Source organism: Alosa sapidissima, chromosome 24 (genome assembly GCF_018492685.1).
Source record: "Alosa sapidissima isolate fAloSap1 chromosome 24, fAloSap1.pri, whole genome shotgun sequence".
Classification (NCBI taxonomy): Eukaryota; Metazoa; Chordata; class Actinopteri; order Clupeiformes; family Clupeidae; genus Alosa; species Alosa sapidissima.
In genome coordinates this window covers 9,819,298-9,836,792 of record NC_055980.1, presented here as the reverse complement: position 1 = coordinate 9,836,792, position 17,495 = coordinate 9,819,298, and the positions used below count along the sequence as shown (strand labels likewise).

The 17,495-nt window shown below is 40.7% G+C and overlaps 3 protein-coding genes and 1 pseudogene across 4 annotated transcripts in view; all 4 read right to left on the bottom strand.

Annotated features, from left to right (window-relative positions):
• The window catches only part of sh3bp1 (SH3-domain binding protein 1), a 10,070-nt gene extending 8,437 nt beyond the window's left edge, over positions 1 to 1,633 (bottom strand). For both annotated transcript variants that reach the window (XM_042082887.1, XM_042082888.1), the window contains exon 1: positions 1,377 to 1,633. In XM_042082887.1, the coding sequence (XP_041938821.1) occupies positions 1,377 to 1,423 (47 nt within the window). In that variant the 5' untranslated portion in view covers positions 1,424 to 1,633. The remainder of the gene's footprint in view (positions 1 to 1,376) is intronic.
• Positions 1,634 to 9,050: 7,417 nt separating this feature from the next.
• On the bottom strand, positions 9,051 to 12,847 carry pdap1a (pdgfa associated protein 1a). Its single transcript, XM_042082770.1, has 6 exons — positions 12,625 to 12,847; positions 11,835 to 11,917; positions 11,593 to 11,667; positions 11,372 to 11,493; positions 11,021 to 11,172; positions 9,051 to 10,829 (listed from the first exon to the last, which is right to left on the bottom strand). Exons 1-6 carry the CDS (start codon positions 12,635 to 12,637, stop codon positions 10,795 to 10,797), a joined length of 480 nt encoding a protein of 159 aa, XP_041938704.1. The 5' UTR covers positions 12,638 to 12,847; the 3' UTR covers positions 9,051 to 10,794.
• On the bottom strand, positions 9,819 to 9,949 carry LOC121700791 (annotated as a pseudogene).
• A 314-nt stretch (positions 12,848 to 13,161) lies between the features above and the next one.
• slc16a8 (solute carrier family 16 member 8) lies at positions 13,162 to 17,462 on the bottom strand. The gene is made up of 5 exons (XM_042082769.1): positions 16,589 to 17,462; positions 15,511 to 15,748; positions 15,113 to 15,256; positions 13,990 to 14,823; positions 13,162 to 13,745 (listed from the first exon to the last, which is right to left on the bottom strand). Exons 2-5 carry the CDS (start codon positions 15,725 to 15,727, stop codon positions 13,516 to 13,518), a joined length of 1,425 nt encoding a protein of 474 aa, XP_041938703.1. The 5' UTR covers positions 15,728 to 15,748; positions 16,589 to 17,462; the 3' UTR covers positions 13,162 to 13,515.
• Positions 17,463 to 17,495: the final 33 nt, after the last annotated feature.

The following is a 17,495-nucleotide window of genomic DNA, read 5'->3' as shown; positions in this document are numbered from 1 at the left end:
ATCTGCTGTGTACACATGCAGCTTCATGGGAGAGACCAGAATGGTTTTATCTCTCGGTTTCTCTCTCTCTCTCTCTCTCTCTCTCCCTCGCTCTCTTTGTATGTGTGTGTGCATCTGTGTATGCATGTGTGTGTATGTGTGTGTGTGTGTGTGTGTGTGTGTGTGTGTGTGTGTGTGTGTGTGTGTGTATGTGTGTTATACAAATCTATAATAATGGCAGTGTGTTCCTCTTTAGCCCTTACTCTCATTTCAGCTTTTGGTTTGTCTAACACGAACACAAAAAACAGAACCTACTGCACAAAAGTCTGAGACGAAAAACAGAAAAAAAGAAACAAACACTGAGCCCTGGGAGTCAACAACCTACTAGTATCAGCCTATTGGAAGGCATGACTCCATGGATCCTTGCACAGTTGGACCACCCACTCCGTAGAAGCCAAGTGCCTCATGTCTGTCTGCCTGTGTGTTTGGCACGGACCCATGATACAGTGGCGTGGGTGCTTTTTCTGTGGCCCGGCCTACACTCTCCTTGCAGCTTGCACTATGAGTATTAATACACCGCGCACTCACGTCAGTGTCAATGACGCTTGCAAAGCACTTACGTCTTGTGCTCTGCACTCTGCTTCAACACTTGCACAGAGGCCATCATGCACACCCCCGGAGGCCACGCTCACCCACACAAACAGACAACCCAGTCGGAGTTACGTATGGCTGATCTGAAGGAAATCAGTCAAAAGTTTGGTTGTGTATTTTTTGCTCTAAACATGAGATACTTGTAGTCGGCTCTGTCACAGAAAGCATGTGATTGAGTAATGGGCATTACTGAATTGAAGTGCCAATTAGATTAGGTGGTTTTGTGACACAACCTTGTAACTCACACAAGACCCACGTGAAAAAATTCACATACACTTGGTTTGCCTCTCGGGGAGTAGGTGAGTGAGGTAGAGAGAGGGGAGAGAGAGAGGGAGAATCTAAATGTCAAATCACACATCATCTCACACAAGATTGTTCTGTGAGATTTCCACTGGACTCCATCTGCGGCTTTCTTAGGACAGTATAGAAAGCTTTTAAAAAATAACAACAAAAAACGTATGCAACACTGTCAAACCAAGCCAGCATACTGAACAAACAATTATGAAGAACAGCATTTTTAAAATCATTTTTGAAGTGTCACAACTTGACACTTGCTCACCCCTTCACAAACCGTGGGCGACACAAAGGTGAAACAGAAACACTATGGAGAAGATGCGTGCTCTTTCCCCACTGACTGATATTTGAGATTAAACCATCTTCAACGAACTTCCATTTCATTAAATCTCAATCACAACTAATAAACAAACAACTGATTAATTCAAAACAACTGAAGTCTCTTCACTTACTTTGATACTGATCCAAACTGCTGTAAGAGTTTGAACTGTTTCAACATTGCTCTCTGAGAGTTCACCCTTGTGTTGGGAGTTGCCTGACAGTAAAAACTCTCCTGCAGATCCTGTGTGTATCTTCAGGTCAGCTGCACCAGAGAGATGATCTCATTTGATATCTCCCCCCTTGGTGCTGGTCACCTTCAAAACGCAGCAGACTGCAGTCACCCCCAGCAGCAGTCGTTATACTTGTACTCGGGGCGTATCAACGAGTGGTTTGAATGTCTAACTCTGTGATATACCTCATCGATGAAAGAGGAAGTTGCACAAGGGGAAAGAAGGTTTCGCATCACACTGTGAAACTCTAAACAACCATAAGACCATAAACATGTTAATTTGTATTGCTTTGTGGTTTAAATACACACACCTTCATGGGAATTAGATTTGAGAACCACTTACAGGTTCTGATAAATTCAGGTTTCACATTCAGAATGTGTTTTTGAGAAATAATTATTCTTCATTTAATATTTTTAATATTATTGGATTTCTGCATAGGCCTATTCCAAACATTTTTGACAATGGTATACTTTAGAATTCATGTGTCTCTGTTATAGAGAACTATGAAGACATCTGGAGCCAAAGTGTTGAATCAGTCATAAGCGACATGCATGATGTTTGACACTTAATACCAGCCATATGCTGTAATAGAAACATAGAATAATAGATAATAATAGAAACATCTTCTTGCCCAGCCTTTGTACAATGTGTGGGATCACTGCTTCAGTAGGCCTATTCAACTGAAATACATTCCCCACGGCAGGATGTGAGACAGAAAAGAGGAAACATCACTATTCTACGTAACACCATGGGGTCTATCGTGATGATGGTTTCCTTACAGCACTGCTGATTCTATCACCAAAGTTGTAACAGGCCTGGACGGTTAACATAGGAGACAGGCCTCTCAGGGTTAGCTTCTTCCTGAGACTGGACAGAGTGCATCTCCTTAACTATGATGTGTGATGCTTCTTGTACTGGTAAACTGGTCCCCCTAGTGGTGACACATCTGAAAGTAGCCTATTCAGAAAGTTAAAAATTTTATCAAGCTCAATGTTCGGAGGTCAGTCACAAAAATGGAAAATTCCATTGGTGTCAGCAGCACCACAATGTAAACGATCATTATTTGTGTCTGTTCACTGCCAGGCATCTAAGCATCATTTGCTTATAGTCCAGTAATTTTCGGCCAAAATAAGGGTCAACGTTGAACAAATTGCAACAGAAGAAAACAACTGATTTTGTATCCTCAATAAGTCCTGAGAAAGGGAAAAAAAGCCCCGAAGAATCCCAATAGGGGAAAGTTTAGAAAAAGACCTAAATATACCCTATTCATGCGCCTATACAGTATTTTTCTCACGCAAATAGGGGGAAAAAATAACCTTAACATATCACCATGAAAATTACTGAGTTGATTACTTACATCAAGACAAACAAAAAATGTATTAGGCCTGTAAGTTTTTTGAAATTGTTTGTTAACATGGGCAAACAGGGCATAATGTTATTGTATAGGTATAGGCAAATTTAGGTCTGACCCAAAACTAATTGCAAGTTTGCAACATTTGACAAACAAATTGTCCAAGGCATGGAGGAAGATAATACATGTCTTAACTGGTATTATATTTCATCTAGAGGGTATATGATTTTAGAAAATATATAGTTTAGTTGTTTAATCTGTTTTCCCTGGACAGTAGGCCAAAATGTATCCACTTTAAACTAATTCGCCTTTACAGAATAGAGGGCAATGTATTGTGCATGATATGGAGGAAGATGGGAAATTTCTTAAATGGTGTTATATCTCCTCCAGAGGCAGGGACGGATTAAACAAATATGGGCCCCTGTGCACAATATCAAAAAAGGCGAGCGCGTTTGCGCGTGCAAGTGACGTGCGCGTGCAGCCAGCACTTCTCTCTTTGCTGTCGCTGTGCAGGCTGGTGCACAATTTCACACAATGAAAATGTAGTACATTATGTCATATATTATAACTCAGGCCCACACAGAAATTAATTCCAGCAGCTGTTTTTATTATTAGGCTGTAATCTCCCTTTGCTGTCCAAACAGTCTACAGCAACATTTTTCACTAAACGGACCGGACACAGTTGTCATATCTGACGGACCGGTAGCAGGGACGTTGATAGTATTTTGTGAGAGGTGGTGCTGATCATATTACGGGGGCTTCGGTGGGTGTCTCCCCCGCGAAAATTTCGAAATTCTGGCTGTTAAATATACCCTTTTAACGCAGTTTGGAAGGGGCATACAAACTTTAACAGAGCAAGCAGGGCCCGTTTTCTGTCTGACTCAGTTGACGTGAACATACCTGCATGATAAGGTTTTCACTTCACTGCTGCTTGACACTACCTTGCATGGAGACATATTTCACGCTAACAGTGGAGATGTTAGCAAAACTATAACGTTTGGTAAATGGAGATGCAGATCATCTCCCTAATTAATTTCTTTGCGCAACAGCCCACATTATGCGCTCACTCTAGCGAGACGAGTGAAATAAGTGTAGGCCTATCTGTCATCGGCATCGCCATAGGCTATTTGCTACGATATAAGCTACTGTTAGGCCTACAACAAGTCGCGATTTATTAGGCTATCCAATCGCTATGCTGTTTTCATGAACATTGCAGGAATCCACTTCATTCACCTACCCACGAGTGGGTCAGTTTCACTTTCGCAAACACGCATACACATTGAATGAGCACTCATAGCCTACCACTTCCACCTGATGTTATGCCTCTATATTTTATGAATTAAGAAGTATTTATTGATCAGGAAAACATTTAGTTTATTTTTCTTTCGGTCCGCGGTTCCATTAGCCTACACCATTTAGTTGTGCCGCAAATTAACAGACAGAAGCAACGGGCATAATCTAGCCTAAATTCATGGCAATTTTTTTTAAATCCGAGGGCCCCCATTGGCTGAGGGCCCCTGTGCACGTGCACACTTGGCACAAGCCATGATCCGTCCCTGTCCAGAGGATATGCTTTCAGAAAATATATAGTTTAGGGTGTTTCATTTGTTTTCCCCAGACAGTAGGCCTATAGACCAAAATGTATCCACTTTATACTAGATTCACCTTTACAGAATAGAGGGCAATGTATTGTGCATGGCATGGAGGAAGATGGGAAATGTCTTAAATGGTGTAGGGGGTATATGCCTTCTAATAAATATAGTTTAAGATTAATAATTAACAATGCATGGCTATGCATGGGTCATGGTTTTACCATGTCATAGAACATTCACTAACATAAACATACTGTGCTGTCTGATTATTGTTTTAGACAAAATTGTGCAAAGTAAAGGGGCATCATACAGGCCCCTCTGATTGGACAGACAGTCTACCAGTCAACCCCTGGGCAAGAGGTCAATTGCTATAAGTCTTGGAAAATGATGGACCGATACTTTAGTGTGATATACTGTATATGTTTCAGTGACCTCTAAATCAGATTAAACACCAAAACCACTTTCCTAGGCTGAATAATGCTTAACTATGTGTTTGTACAGCTTGAACATTGTGGAATACTTACATGCAAAAACACACTGGCTCTATTTAGAGTCAACAACCATTTCTATTGATTCGAAGGGCCAAAATGTAACAATAGACACCAATTTTGCAACAAACCAGTCTGAAATAAGCCAAAGAAATTCACTCTTTGAAAATAAAAGAATGTTCCTCAACAATGCAAGATGTTAAGTTAGATGGGGTCAGGTATTCTTTAGAATGTGTATTCTACAACATTCTAATTACAGTTTTGTCAGTATTTGCTGAAGAATAATGCATAAAACAACCCTCATTTTAACATATTTCCACCAACTGGATTTTCATGGTCTTTTACTATGGTGTTTAGATCACAGATTGAAATTTAAAAATGTGAAAATAAATTCTATTGCAATTAGTTTTAGGTCAGACCTTACTTTGCTTGGACTATTAGCTCCGTTGTGGTATTATAGGCTACAAATTAGCTACGTAATTACATTATGCCCTGTTTGCCTATGTTAACAAAAAAAATTTGTCTTGATGTAAGTAATCAACTCAGTAATTTTCAAGGTGATATGTGAAGGTTATTTTTTTTTTCCCTATTTGCATGAGAAAAATACTGTATAGGTGCATGAATCTATTTACGTCTTTTTCTAAACTTTCCCCTATTGGATTCTTTTTTTGGCTTTTTTTCCTTTACTCTGGACATATTGAGGATACAAAATCAGTTAAGTTTGCTTCTGTTGCAATTTGTTCAACCTTTTTTCATAAAATGACTGGACTATTAAGCATTAATAAGGTGCTAAAAGACTGAACTGTATTGTGGTTGTATCATGATCCTCAGTGATACACCATGATAAACTAGCCTGACGAGCCAATCCCACATCAGGATGCCGCTAGGGTGCGTCTAAAGTAGAGCTCTCTGTTGTTAGGAGAGAAGTTTCTGCCATTCTCTTGGCCTAGCTGGTCTTGATCTGCCAAGATAACACCTGGGAGGTATTCCAAGTAGGCCTACGTGGTTTAGTGACAATCCTGGGTAAATTAACACAGAGTAAGTGGTAAACCTCCTACAAGAGCCCTGTGGCATTGTTTTGTTAGGAGAATCATGAAGCCATACAGCTCCTCTATTAGGAGGTTTACCCCTTACTCTTGAGTTAACTTATCCAGGCTTGTCACTAAACTACGCACTTGGAATACCCCCCTGGAGGTAGCCTAGGCCTTCGACTACTGTGGGAGGCATCACGTGGAGCCGGTGTTGGCCTCCCTGGGCAGCCGTGGCCTACTGGTTAGCGCTTCGGACTTGTGACCGGAGGGTTGCCGCTCCGAACCCCGACCAGAAGAAAAGCGGATGAAGTGCCCTTGAGAAAGGCACCTAACCCCTCACTGCTCCCCGAGCGCCGCTGTTGTTGAAGGCAGCTCACTGCGCCGGGATTAGTGTTTGCTTTACCTCACTGTGTGTTCACTGTGTGCTGAGTGTGTTTCACTAATTCACGGATTGGGACAAATGCAGAGACCAAATTTCCCTCAAGGGATCAAAAGAGTATATATACTATACTATTATACTAGATCCAGGACCGGGCAAGGAAGGTTTTTAGAGGAGCCAGCACAGCTCATAGGGGGCTGGGTCTGTTCTTCACATGCCCCCAGAATGACACAGGGAGGGATGAGTGTGACCAGGCAGGTACAGACAAGCAGTGGGTCAGCCAGCCAGAGACCAAGAGGCTCAACTTCATCTGCGGCACCTGCTAAAGTATGAACAGTAGTAGTTCAAGTAGTTTTATTTTTGTAGTAGTATTGTGTGTGTCTCAAAACTGCCATTTGTGTCTGTTTATTTAAATAATATAGTTTTTTTTCTTATCACATTTGTTTGCTTTTAGCAGTTACCAATCACCATGGATCAGAAGACTACAGATATTCCAACGTCCATCTTTACTTTGATGGATCGGTCATTTCCATGCTGTGGTTTGCTGCACACTCATAGTCTCCGTAAGCTTTTATTATGCTGTTTTCAATGAGCTGAAATTGTCAATGAATTTCATAAAAGGAATAGAAAATTAAATAGGGGAGACCGGGTATGGTTGTAACATGGGGAGAGTTGTAACATCACCAGTTCCACCAATCAGGGATAAGATATGAGCCATGTGACAGTTTCTGACTGCTCAGACTTCCTTAACGATCACACATGGACATTTTCAAGTTGTTAGTGCCATTTATCCCGGAGTAAGGAGAAAAATTCAACATCTGAGGTAAGAAAGTAACTTTTTTTTTTTTATTATTATTTTTTCTAGGGCTTTTACCATTGTAGATACAGTTGTATGAGTTACATCAGGTCAAACTATAGTTTGTCTAGTAAAGAATGGTGTAGCTCTCTCTTGCTAATGTCAAAGCACCATGCTAATACAGCTAGCTAAACAATGGATGACAGTGGTGGGGTAGGTTGTAACACAATTTTTGAATATGTTACAACCTGTGGAATGGGGCTAGTAGACCCATTTAATGTCTGTTTAATTTCATCTTTGTGTGTGTGACTGTTCAGCCCTCTCTCTCTTTCCATGAGAGACACAAATACATACACACACAAAAGTATAAACGTTGTGGTTTTTATATTTAGTTTAAAACGTTAATATGATCTTCATTCTCTATGTGAAGAACGGATTGTATGGTATACAATATGTTGGTGAATCTATTTTCACACCTTGTGTACCCTGTTTATGCAATAAATCAGTATATCAAATGGAATTCCATTGTTTTTCTGCATTTTTTTGTACCTGTTACAATCTACCCCAATAGGTGTTACAATCTACCCCAGTAGTGGGGTAGGTTGTAACAAAGGTACACACTGTATTTGTCATAATCTCACAAATTCTGTAATATAGTTGAAGAGATTTAAATGGTTGCCACTTGTAGTAGACAAATGTGGTTACTTTGCCAAAAAGTTCCAGAACTGTAGCTTTAAAAGAAATGGTAGTTTTAGGTGCTGAAGAAAAATGTGTTACAACCATACCCGGTCTCCCCTACATCTCATGTGACTCTGGCAAAACGTTCCATGGGGAAATGGCAGGGTGTTATAACACTGTAAATTTAGTGGGGGATAAAGCCTTCCACATGTATCGACACCCCTGGTAAGTTGAGTAAAGAGGTATAAAACATAATCGTTTAGCAATGTATATGGTCTCACAAAACAATGAGCAAATTCATTGTGAGTAACTGAGTAAAATTACCTCAATGAATCTAACATTTTTAATAAAAAAGACCACAGTTATTGTTACTCCTGTATGTAATACTTCGTAACGCCTCCCTTTTCCAATAAAACAGCATATCCCATAGTTGGTAAACACAAGTCAGTATTTTTAGATATCTAGAACTCTGTTTATATTTTTAGCGCAACAATATCTGCAATACCTATTGCTACTGGTACTGCTTGTCAACAGTTGACATTCCAAGGATGCTTTATAAATCAAATAAAATGAATTATTTCCACTAGATTAAATGTAATTGTTTATATCAAGAATGTACATGACTAACCAGAAACAAATACCTCTTGAATATTCTTATGATCCAAAATGTCACTACATCTTTGTCCCGTTTCATGCTTTGAATATGTGAACTTGGAATTCTAACAAATCAAAACTGAATTGCAATTGAGTTCAAATGGAATTCAGTGGTAAAGACTGACTAGCTGTAGTTGATGGAATGTACATTTCCACTAGAGAAAACTCAATGAACATTGTAACTATTGATAAATGAACTGTAGATAGCTTCAATTCAGTAACATTTGATATTGTGACTTGGAATTATTCCAATTTTTTATTTGACTTGATTGCTAGTCAAAAATCAATTTTTGATATCTACATTTGCGATTACTGCTACTGATTAAGTGCCAAAATGGCTCAATAGGTAGCTCTGGCCAGGCTCCCTTGTAATACTACTCTGTACCCCATGTGGCCACTGTATTAAATACAATGTAAGTCAATGGTAAAGTGCCATGCGGCTGCCTTCAACTGGAATCATACATAATTCCACATTGGTCCTTTAAGAATCTGCAGCATGGGAAAATCCTTAAGGTAGCAAAGAAACTCATTAAAAACCAACAAAATTCTACAACAAAAATAAGACTACAAATTAAAAAATAAAAAAAAATGGAATACTAATACCTCTTTTGGAATGAGTTCTCCGATTTATTTCTATACAACATAATGACCAAAAGATTACAATTCCCAACATTTCTTGTATACAATTCAGTCCTTGAGTTCTTTATAAATGTTCTTTATAACACTTTGTCCTGTATATATATGTATATTCTCCAAAGTAGTAACTGGGTAGATTAAGGGAATATTGCTTTCCTCATTGTTCAAGGCATTTAAGGTCCCACCTAATGTACAGGCATAAGTATAGTATGTGAATGACAAGGGTAGAGACAAACAGTGAATTGGTCCTCAGAGACTTCCAAAGGCAACAAAATAATAACTATAATAACGGCCCCATTTCCAGACAAGCACATAACAAAGAAACAAAGAGGAATGCACAACAGGAACATGAAACTGAGGCTTAAAACATTTGTCCCGTTACAATGGCAAAGGGCCGCTAAGTACTGTATTCCTGAACAATCACTAAGTGAATGGTTCAGGTAAACCCTGTCCGTAAGTAATGACTAGGTCAAGCTAGGTCACACCAACAATGCTGTTTACTGGGCGATAGACAGTGAGGAGGTAATGCAATGCCACCGGCCCTTTGATGAAAATGTAAACAAAGATGTCATTAGGGTTTTGTCTATTCTGTCATTACCATTTTAACACGTGTAGACGCTTCATGAATTACGTTCAATTTAGATATCTTGCCTAAATGTTCTCTTCTCCATATATTCTTGCCTGAACCCAACAATACACATCCTAATTGTCTCTGTTGGCCTGACTCATTACCAAAACAAGATCTTGGACCTACCTGAGATAATACAGTGACAGGTCTTCCGAATTCTAGTACTACTCAACAGCTCAGTCTAAGCATCAACCTCACCATCTGACTACACTTGATCTTAGCCAAAAGGCCGAGAAGCGATACACTTCCAATACTTTTGTTAACTTTCATGACCGGACCCTTTCTGATTGGCCTCTCATTGAAAAAAATTAATTATATTAAGTGCAATGAGGTAAAAATTCAGCACCCTGAGGCAAACTAGTTGCAGAGGAGTATTGCAAGCAATCAGAGTTGTTAGTCCTTTTACGGTCCGATCACTTTCAAATTGCTTACAAACTTAATTACTTAAACTTTTTAGATTGGTGAGCTTGAGCATTGATGAGGAGACAAGACACATAAGGTGGATGAAAAAGGCCAGAATATGACAGGAAGAGATTTTACTATGCTATAGTGTTTTTCTGTTCAACTTTCAAAAGACCCGTTGATACTGTTTGCCTTAATGAGCCTTGCAACTGAAGAGTCAAGACCATTCCTTGTAAGATGCCCCTACCCCTAACCTGATGTAAACCGCTTTTGTGTCATGAAAAAGAAAACAATTTAAAAACCAAGGATGAACTCCCAAGCAGCTACAGAATCAGAACACAGTCAAGAGTCAGGGCAAAATCTACATGAGGGCACCTTCAGAACCAGCCAAATGGCAGAACGGCGTTACCGCCCCACTGGCTCGATCACCCCCTCCAGCACCACATGTGATCCAAACCTGACTCCTCACTCCCTTCAGGACTCCTGGAAAAAAAGACCACCCCCACCCCCCCTTCCCTCTCGCCCCCACCACTCTGCTCGCAGGTGGAGAGGTATGATGGGTAAGGGATGTGTGGGCAACCCTGAGCTGTCTCCCTCCTTAGATACTGGTTCCCTCCCCACCCTTTCCCCCGTAAAGCAGTCCAGCCCAGGCAGCCTCAGCCTGCAGCATTAGGGCTAATGATGCTAGCGCTTAGACTTTGTTGACTCTTCTTCTTTAACTGGAATTGAAAGAAAGGACAAAGGTTATAACTAACAGCAAACATGTATTTTGCTCATACATGAACATCACCTTTTACACAGCTACCCAACGGCCACCAAAAGGAAAACCTTGCTTATAGGTCGGAATACAAAGCTTTCCAAACTCAAATCAAATAGGCTGCTGTTATCGAGATGCAACTGGTCTCCTCACCTTTCCTCATCTCCTCCCTCTTCTTAGCTGCATCTTCTCTCTGTTTTTTGATGATGGCTAACCTAGCAAGGTCAGCTCTGGCCTGATCCGTCTTGCCCTCAAGGTGCAGCTTCATGTAGCGTTCTTTGGCTTGCTGCTTCTCGATCTCCTCTCTGGCACACAGAAACATACAAAATATGTTTGGCATTTTAATCCTCCTGGTCATGCCAAAAAAAAAAAAAAAAAAAAAAAAAAAAAAACACTGGCATCTAGATCAGGCCCTCTGACGGTTATTACTAAAACACCAAAATTTTCATAAACCATGAACTGAGCAGTTTATAATCGGAAAGGTAGGCGAGAGGCCACACTGACCGCTCACGGCGTGAGAGTTCCCTTGGTGCACTGACGTCCACTTCGGCCACTTTCTTGCTCTTCTGAGAGATGCGATTGGGGTTCTCAATCTCAATCAGACCCTCCACTCCTTTCCTCTTTGACTGAGATTGCAGGCATTCAAAGACACACAGTATATCAGGACAGGCATACTCAAGACACTTTAAATGCTTTGGAATGTACATGAATGCCAGGATATTTACCGACACGTCGTCATCACTACTGCTTGTCTCCTCTTCAGATTCTGAGCCACTCTTTTCTATACCTTCATTTGCCTCCTGTACAAACAAGTCACATGCGACATTACTTCAGTGTCCATTTATGAAAGAAATCTTTTATCTACCCACAGATTGAACGACAATAAGCAGCGAGTAGGTGGTCCGCAATGAATTGCTGTTCTTGCAAATACGATCCATTTACTAAACATCGAGTTGCCATAATTTACCTTCTCTCTCTGAGCCTTCATCTGTCGGTCAATCTCCTCGGGATTACTGAATTGCTTTCCGCGGCCTTTATGGCCCTTTTTACCTAAAATAGAACAAAACATGACGTTAGAGAGGTATTAATGTAAAAACCGAGAAAGAATAAACAATACGATTATTTCCTAAACATTCGATCAACCAACACCACCACTGCATGCGATTAGAAAAAATTCTGGGCAACGTCATTAATTCAACGCACGGTCGAGATATGACCATAATGTGCAAGAGCCGGTGAAAACTTAGCATGCTAGCAAGCTATTGCTAGCGACGATAACAATATGGACAGGTTGTTTCCATGGCTTTATGAAAATTTAGAAACCCAGCTAAGACGTGAACAGAAAACTGCATTTAGGAAAACTGGTCAAACACCTGCTGAAAGGATCATATCCCTCCCCGTTTACTACCGTCACTACGATAACTACTTCTCAACTCATAGCTAACGTTAGCTATCAACCATCAAGTTTACGCCACCAGCTTTAACGTTAACGTTCCCATTATTAAGGTTAGCCTCAACATCAAGCCGGTTTCAGGTTTGATCCACAACGACGTGGAGAAATAGCTGACCGATTGGACACCCACATAAAATTGTTATCTAGCTAACAGACATTTTAAAAGTGGCCACTAAATTCCATCTTCAAGGCAATGTTATCTGGTGTTAAATGGGCTGACTAACATTAGCGTTAGCCAAACTAGCTCGCTAGCTACCAGGCTAACATTAGCTAGCTAACTTATTTGAAAAGACGCATGACTTACCACCTCTTGGCATGTTTAGTTGTTGATAAGTTCTTAAAAGTTAAAATAATACACTAAAACCGTTTTGAATAGCAACAGACTGTTACTCTACCCACTTGACTATAATCTGGATAAAATAATATGAATCTTATTTTGAGTGTGTGTTGAGGCCTTCGACAATACGACGTCCGCTCTGTCGTCCACAACCACGCTTGCGAAGGGAAAGGCAGCTAGTGAATAAGAAAACGCGTTCTGAAAGACAGGTGCCATATCCAACAGAAATCATGAGTGGGTTGGATTTTACAGAAAACTGACCAATTACAAGGCAATCTAGGATCGTCATCAAAGGCAATGACGTACTCAATTCAGACGCACTGCCCCACGCCAAGTAGGCTATGTATCTGGTTTGGTTTAATAGGTTTCTGTTGGATGGAATATTCTTAGGGTAAACAAAATCTGGTTTAGTCGTCAAGAACAAGTTGACCATTATGCTTGTGTGATTATATGCTTTTATTGCAGAAAGGAGATATAAAACAACATGATGTTTAGACGGAGGTATTGATGTGCAGTGTTATATTATGGTTAAGCAAAGACATTGACCTACACAAACATATTTACAACTTCCTTCTTTTTGAAAATATATTGTTGAGAGTCTGTCAAACTTGCAGAATGTACTCATTCTGTTCCAGCAAGTGAGCGACTTTCTTAGCTTAGTCTGACAGACATAGAACAAACAAGATTTATACACAAAACGTGAATCCGACTAGCCTAAAGAATGTCATAACTGACCACCCTTCATTTATGCACCAGATCCAGGACAAATTACTTCTACCAAATGTAGGCTTATAACTTTTATTATAAAATGTTTTTTTTTCATTGTATCATTGGTCTTATTGGTCTTCTACTTGGATCTCAACTTTCTTCATCCTTCAAAGCAGTTTGGTGAGCATTGTCCGAATCATGATTGGTATGGTTGACCACCTCCTCGACATCTGGTTCCTCCACATTTGGTGAGTCCTTGCTTTTCTTTCTCCCTATGCAACAGTAAGACGCTGTGGCCAGGAACACACCCGCAGTTAGCAGCTCTGATCCGGCCATGTAAAAAATCAGCTCATAGTTTTTGAAAGCATCCACCAAGATTCCTGTGAATAACAGTGAAATGGTTACAGTATTAAGATGCATTTCCCAAAACAATTTCTTAATCATTGTAAAGAGAAAGACATATACCAACTGATTCACATTTTCTTCAATGAAATCCAATGCTATTCCAGCACAAGATTTAAACATTACTTAGGGCAGGTCAGGTCTAGGTCAAGGTCAGGTAAGATCAGGGATAGATAACCATGCACCTAAGGACTATGCTATGGCTGCAATAACAATACTCACCAGCAGAGGGCGGTCCAATTAGCACACCCACGGCTTCAAAGAGCAGCACAAGCCCGAGGGCACTGGGGAAGCTGCCACTTCCGACTATCCCCATGAGCACCTCAAACTGCAGAGCTCCCACCATGCCATAGGTGATTCCAAAGAACACGCAGAAGATAACCAGCCCCATGTAGCTGGTATTCCTTGCTGAACAGACGTCTGTGAGGCCATTGAGGATCAGGGCGATACTAAAGAAGTAGGGCATCTTTGGTCGCACCCAGTTCAGGCCAGCTATCACACCACAGGTGGGTCGTGCAAAGATGTCTATGAAGCCGATGATGGAGAGTAGGAAGGCGGCGTCGCGGTCGGGCACCCCCTGGTCCTTGGCATAGTTAACCAGGAGAATGGTGGGCACAAACAGGCCTAAGACCACAATGAACTTGGCAATGATATAGATCACCAGGCCTCTGTCGCTAAGCACACTGAAGTCCAACAGTTTCTTCTTGGGCGGTTTCTGGCTCTTCTTCACCACGTTGTTCTCATGGCCCTTTGACGGCAGCATCTCTTTCAGCTCCTGGGCGTCGGCCTCCACCCCGACTGGTGCCTTCTTCAGCTTCCCCAGCAAGGGCCTCATGACCGCCCCGCAGGTGCAGCAGTTGAGTAGCAGGCCGCCCATGATGAAGAACCCTCCTCTCCAGCCGTACTTGTCGACAAGCACCTGACCCAAAGGGGACAAGGCTGAAAGAAACACGGGGCTCCCCGCTGCTGCAAGTCCATTGGCCAGAGGGCGGCGCTTGTCAAAATAGGTCCCCAACATGATGAGGGAAGGTTGGAAGTTGAAGGCTAAACCAAGACCTAGGGAAAGATGGGCATGTCAGATTATGACATCTCTTAAAAGTTTTTTTGCTGATTACTTGATTGTTTCAACATACAGATTATTTGATTTAGAAACTGAATTTCTGCATTAAGTCTGCAGTTTAACCAGACATTTAGTCAGACATTTCCACTCATGTTTTTTCCATTAAAATATCAAACCACTAAAGCATACAAAAAAATATGAGTTGATATATGGACTGAAACTAAATCTTCGAGACAGGAACTGTCAAGAGGAGGGGGAAAAGTATGGTAAAAGAGGCATCAACACCTGTGAGCATTCCAGCAGTCAAATACAGCTGGATGATATTGGTCGTGAAGGAAGCAGTGATCATTCCTGCTGATGCCAACAGTCCTCCCAGCAGCATCACTGGACGACATCCAAACTTGTTTACCAAGATGCTGGACAGGGGACCTGATAACAGAGGTTGTGACGAGATGTGTTATTTTGTAATAACTTATGTGCAATTGTGTTAACAATTAACAATCCAATGCTTCACGGGAGAATTCTGATCATGCAAAGAAAGGGAGGAATCAGCGGAACACACAGGTGTTCCTTGTCATCAGCTGCACCGAACAGAAATAAACATCGGTGTGCTCCGGTGATTCCTCCCGTTCTTTCCATAATCAGAGTAGTTTAGTTTCTCTAAATTAAGGATGCCATCTGACCTGAACCGTAGAGCATGGCCAACATGATGGAGGAGATCCATGCTGTGTCACTGTACCCGCAACCAAAGTCTTTCATCAACTCTTTGAAATAAACGCTAACAGCTTTGGGGAAAGCATAGGAGAAGCCAGTGATGACGAAGCATCCAATCAACACAACCCAGCCCCAGCCGCCATCCGGGGGTCTTGGGGCCTCTCTCTCTGCTGCACTGGATCCCATCTCTTCTCACACACAAGTCACCTGGAACAGAAGACTTGAGTGTTAATGTCTATGGATAAGTTGAAGAACTTGACATTGCAAATGTTATCTGTGGGTACAAGAATGACTTTTGTGAGTGTGTGTCTCCAGTAGACCTAATTTTGGTTAAGACTTCGAGCTCAAATGAAAGCATTCATGTGGAAATGTGATACTTTCTAATTTTTGGCTTTCTTGCTTACGCCAGCTTTTGTTCTTGCACCTTTTATTACTCACAATCCGTTTATGACTGTGACTAAGCTGAGAACACAATTGGCCCAGAGATATGTCTCTCAGATGACTATATTTCGTTTGCTGCTATGCTAATGTTTCTTTCAATTAATATACATCTCAAGGATGTGGACATGTGTACTCTTTTTGCTACATACTGATTTATTTAACTGTAATCTGTAGTGGCATTCCCATAAGTAAAAAAGGTCTCTTTGTATAGCTGGAATTTCCCCTAATCCTCCTGTACAGAACAGAGGTAATCTGCCTCAAAACACACGTTTTTAACTCACATGTACCCTACACAAACAAGTATGAGATCACTTGCCATACAGGGGGAAGCCTTATTTCGCTGCAACGTATAGCATCATGTATATGAGTCTCCATTGACCCCTCACTTTCACTGCCAAAGCTAACAGTGCCCAGGCAACTCTGATCACATCGTCAGAATAACAAATGTTTGTTTGGTTCATACAATTTTTGTTTATACTGCTTTTCCATTACATTGTAGTCACTATATTACATATGTACTATATTACATCCCATCCCAGATTGTTTAGAGTTTTTAGAAGCCAAATCTGCCTAAAGTGTAGTAAACAGAAAAATGTGTAACCTTACCTGTGAAACCAAGATCCACTTGAAGAACTTTCCACTTTGACACCACAACATCAGATTGTCCTCCAGGTAATGACAGACAATTTACTAGTTTGATTCATTTTTGAGCAAAATGAATGTCATAACATCTGCACAACATGCGCTCCTGTTCTCTCACGTTGTCAGTAACAAAATTCAAGAGTCTTGGATGTTGGAGTTCCTTCTTAGGTGTTCATTGATCTCAACTTTTTTTGTGTTAATCGTGAAAACTCTGATTATTCCGGTATGGTACGACACGGTCACTCTCTCATTCGTGTCCCTCTGACTATGCTGATCTGCCAGTTATACCCACTACAACCCCACCCACATGAGTTTGAAAGCCTCCCACTAATATGGCAAAATAAGGAATTTGTTTGAAAACGTGTAGCAGGTTCAGTTCTGTTCCATTAATACAAATTACATGGAGATGTTTGTCACATGATTTCATGTACTAAGTGGGCCTAATTCAATGAAACACTGATGGAGGGTGCCTGATTAAAGAGATACAAATTACAGCATATTAAAAGTAAAAAACAAAAACAACACTATAAATATTTACAAATTAGGGCAGCAAGGCTTGTGTTAAAATATATTTACAATTTAGTGCAAATGCTGCAAAAGACAGTGGATGTATGAATTCCTCTCAGTCTGTGTGAATTTGTCTTTTACGACTACTACAGTATATTGATGGTTGGTATGCTTTGTGTTTCTGTTTGGTAATTTGTTTTTAGTCTTAGATAGCCTAATATCTGCATGGCTTGGGGCCCTATCGGCATATTTACAATACACACATTCCCTGTTAAAAAAAAAAAGTATGAATAAATTAATATGCCATGACAATGACGGATACAAAAAAGGTATTAACTTTGTTGTCACTGAAAAGATTCAGCTG

Excerpts from the sequence above, each read along its gene's own strand:
- pdap1a (XM_042082770.1), bottom strand. Across the intron at positions 11,173-11,371 it reads GAACTCTCACGCCGTGAGCG|AGAGGAGATCGAGAAGCAGC; the intron begins GTCAGTGTGGCC and ends TCTGTGTGCCAG. Across the intron at positions 10,830-11,020 it reads GAGGGAGGAGATGAGGAAAG|TTAAAGAAGAAGAGTCAACA; the intron begins GTGAGGAGACCA and ends TTTCAATTCCAG.
- slc16a8 (XM_042082769.1), bottom strand. The coding sequence starts at position 15,727 with ATGGGATCCAGTGCAGCAGAGAGAGAGGCCCCAAGACCCCCGGATGGC. Across the intron at positions 15,257-15,510 it reads GGCCATGCTCTACGGTTCAG|GTCCCCTGTCCAGCATCTTG; the intron begins GTCAGATGGCAT and ends CTCTGTTATCAG. Across the intron at positions 14,824-15,112 it reads GACTGCTGGAATGCTCACAG|GTCTTGGTTTAGCCTTCAAC; the intron begins GTGTTGATGCCT and ends ATCTTTCCCTAG.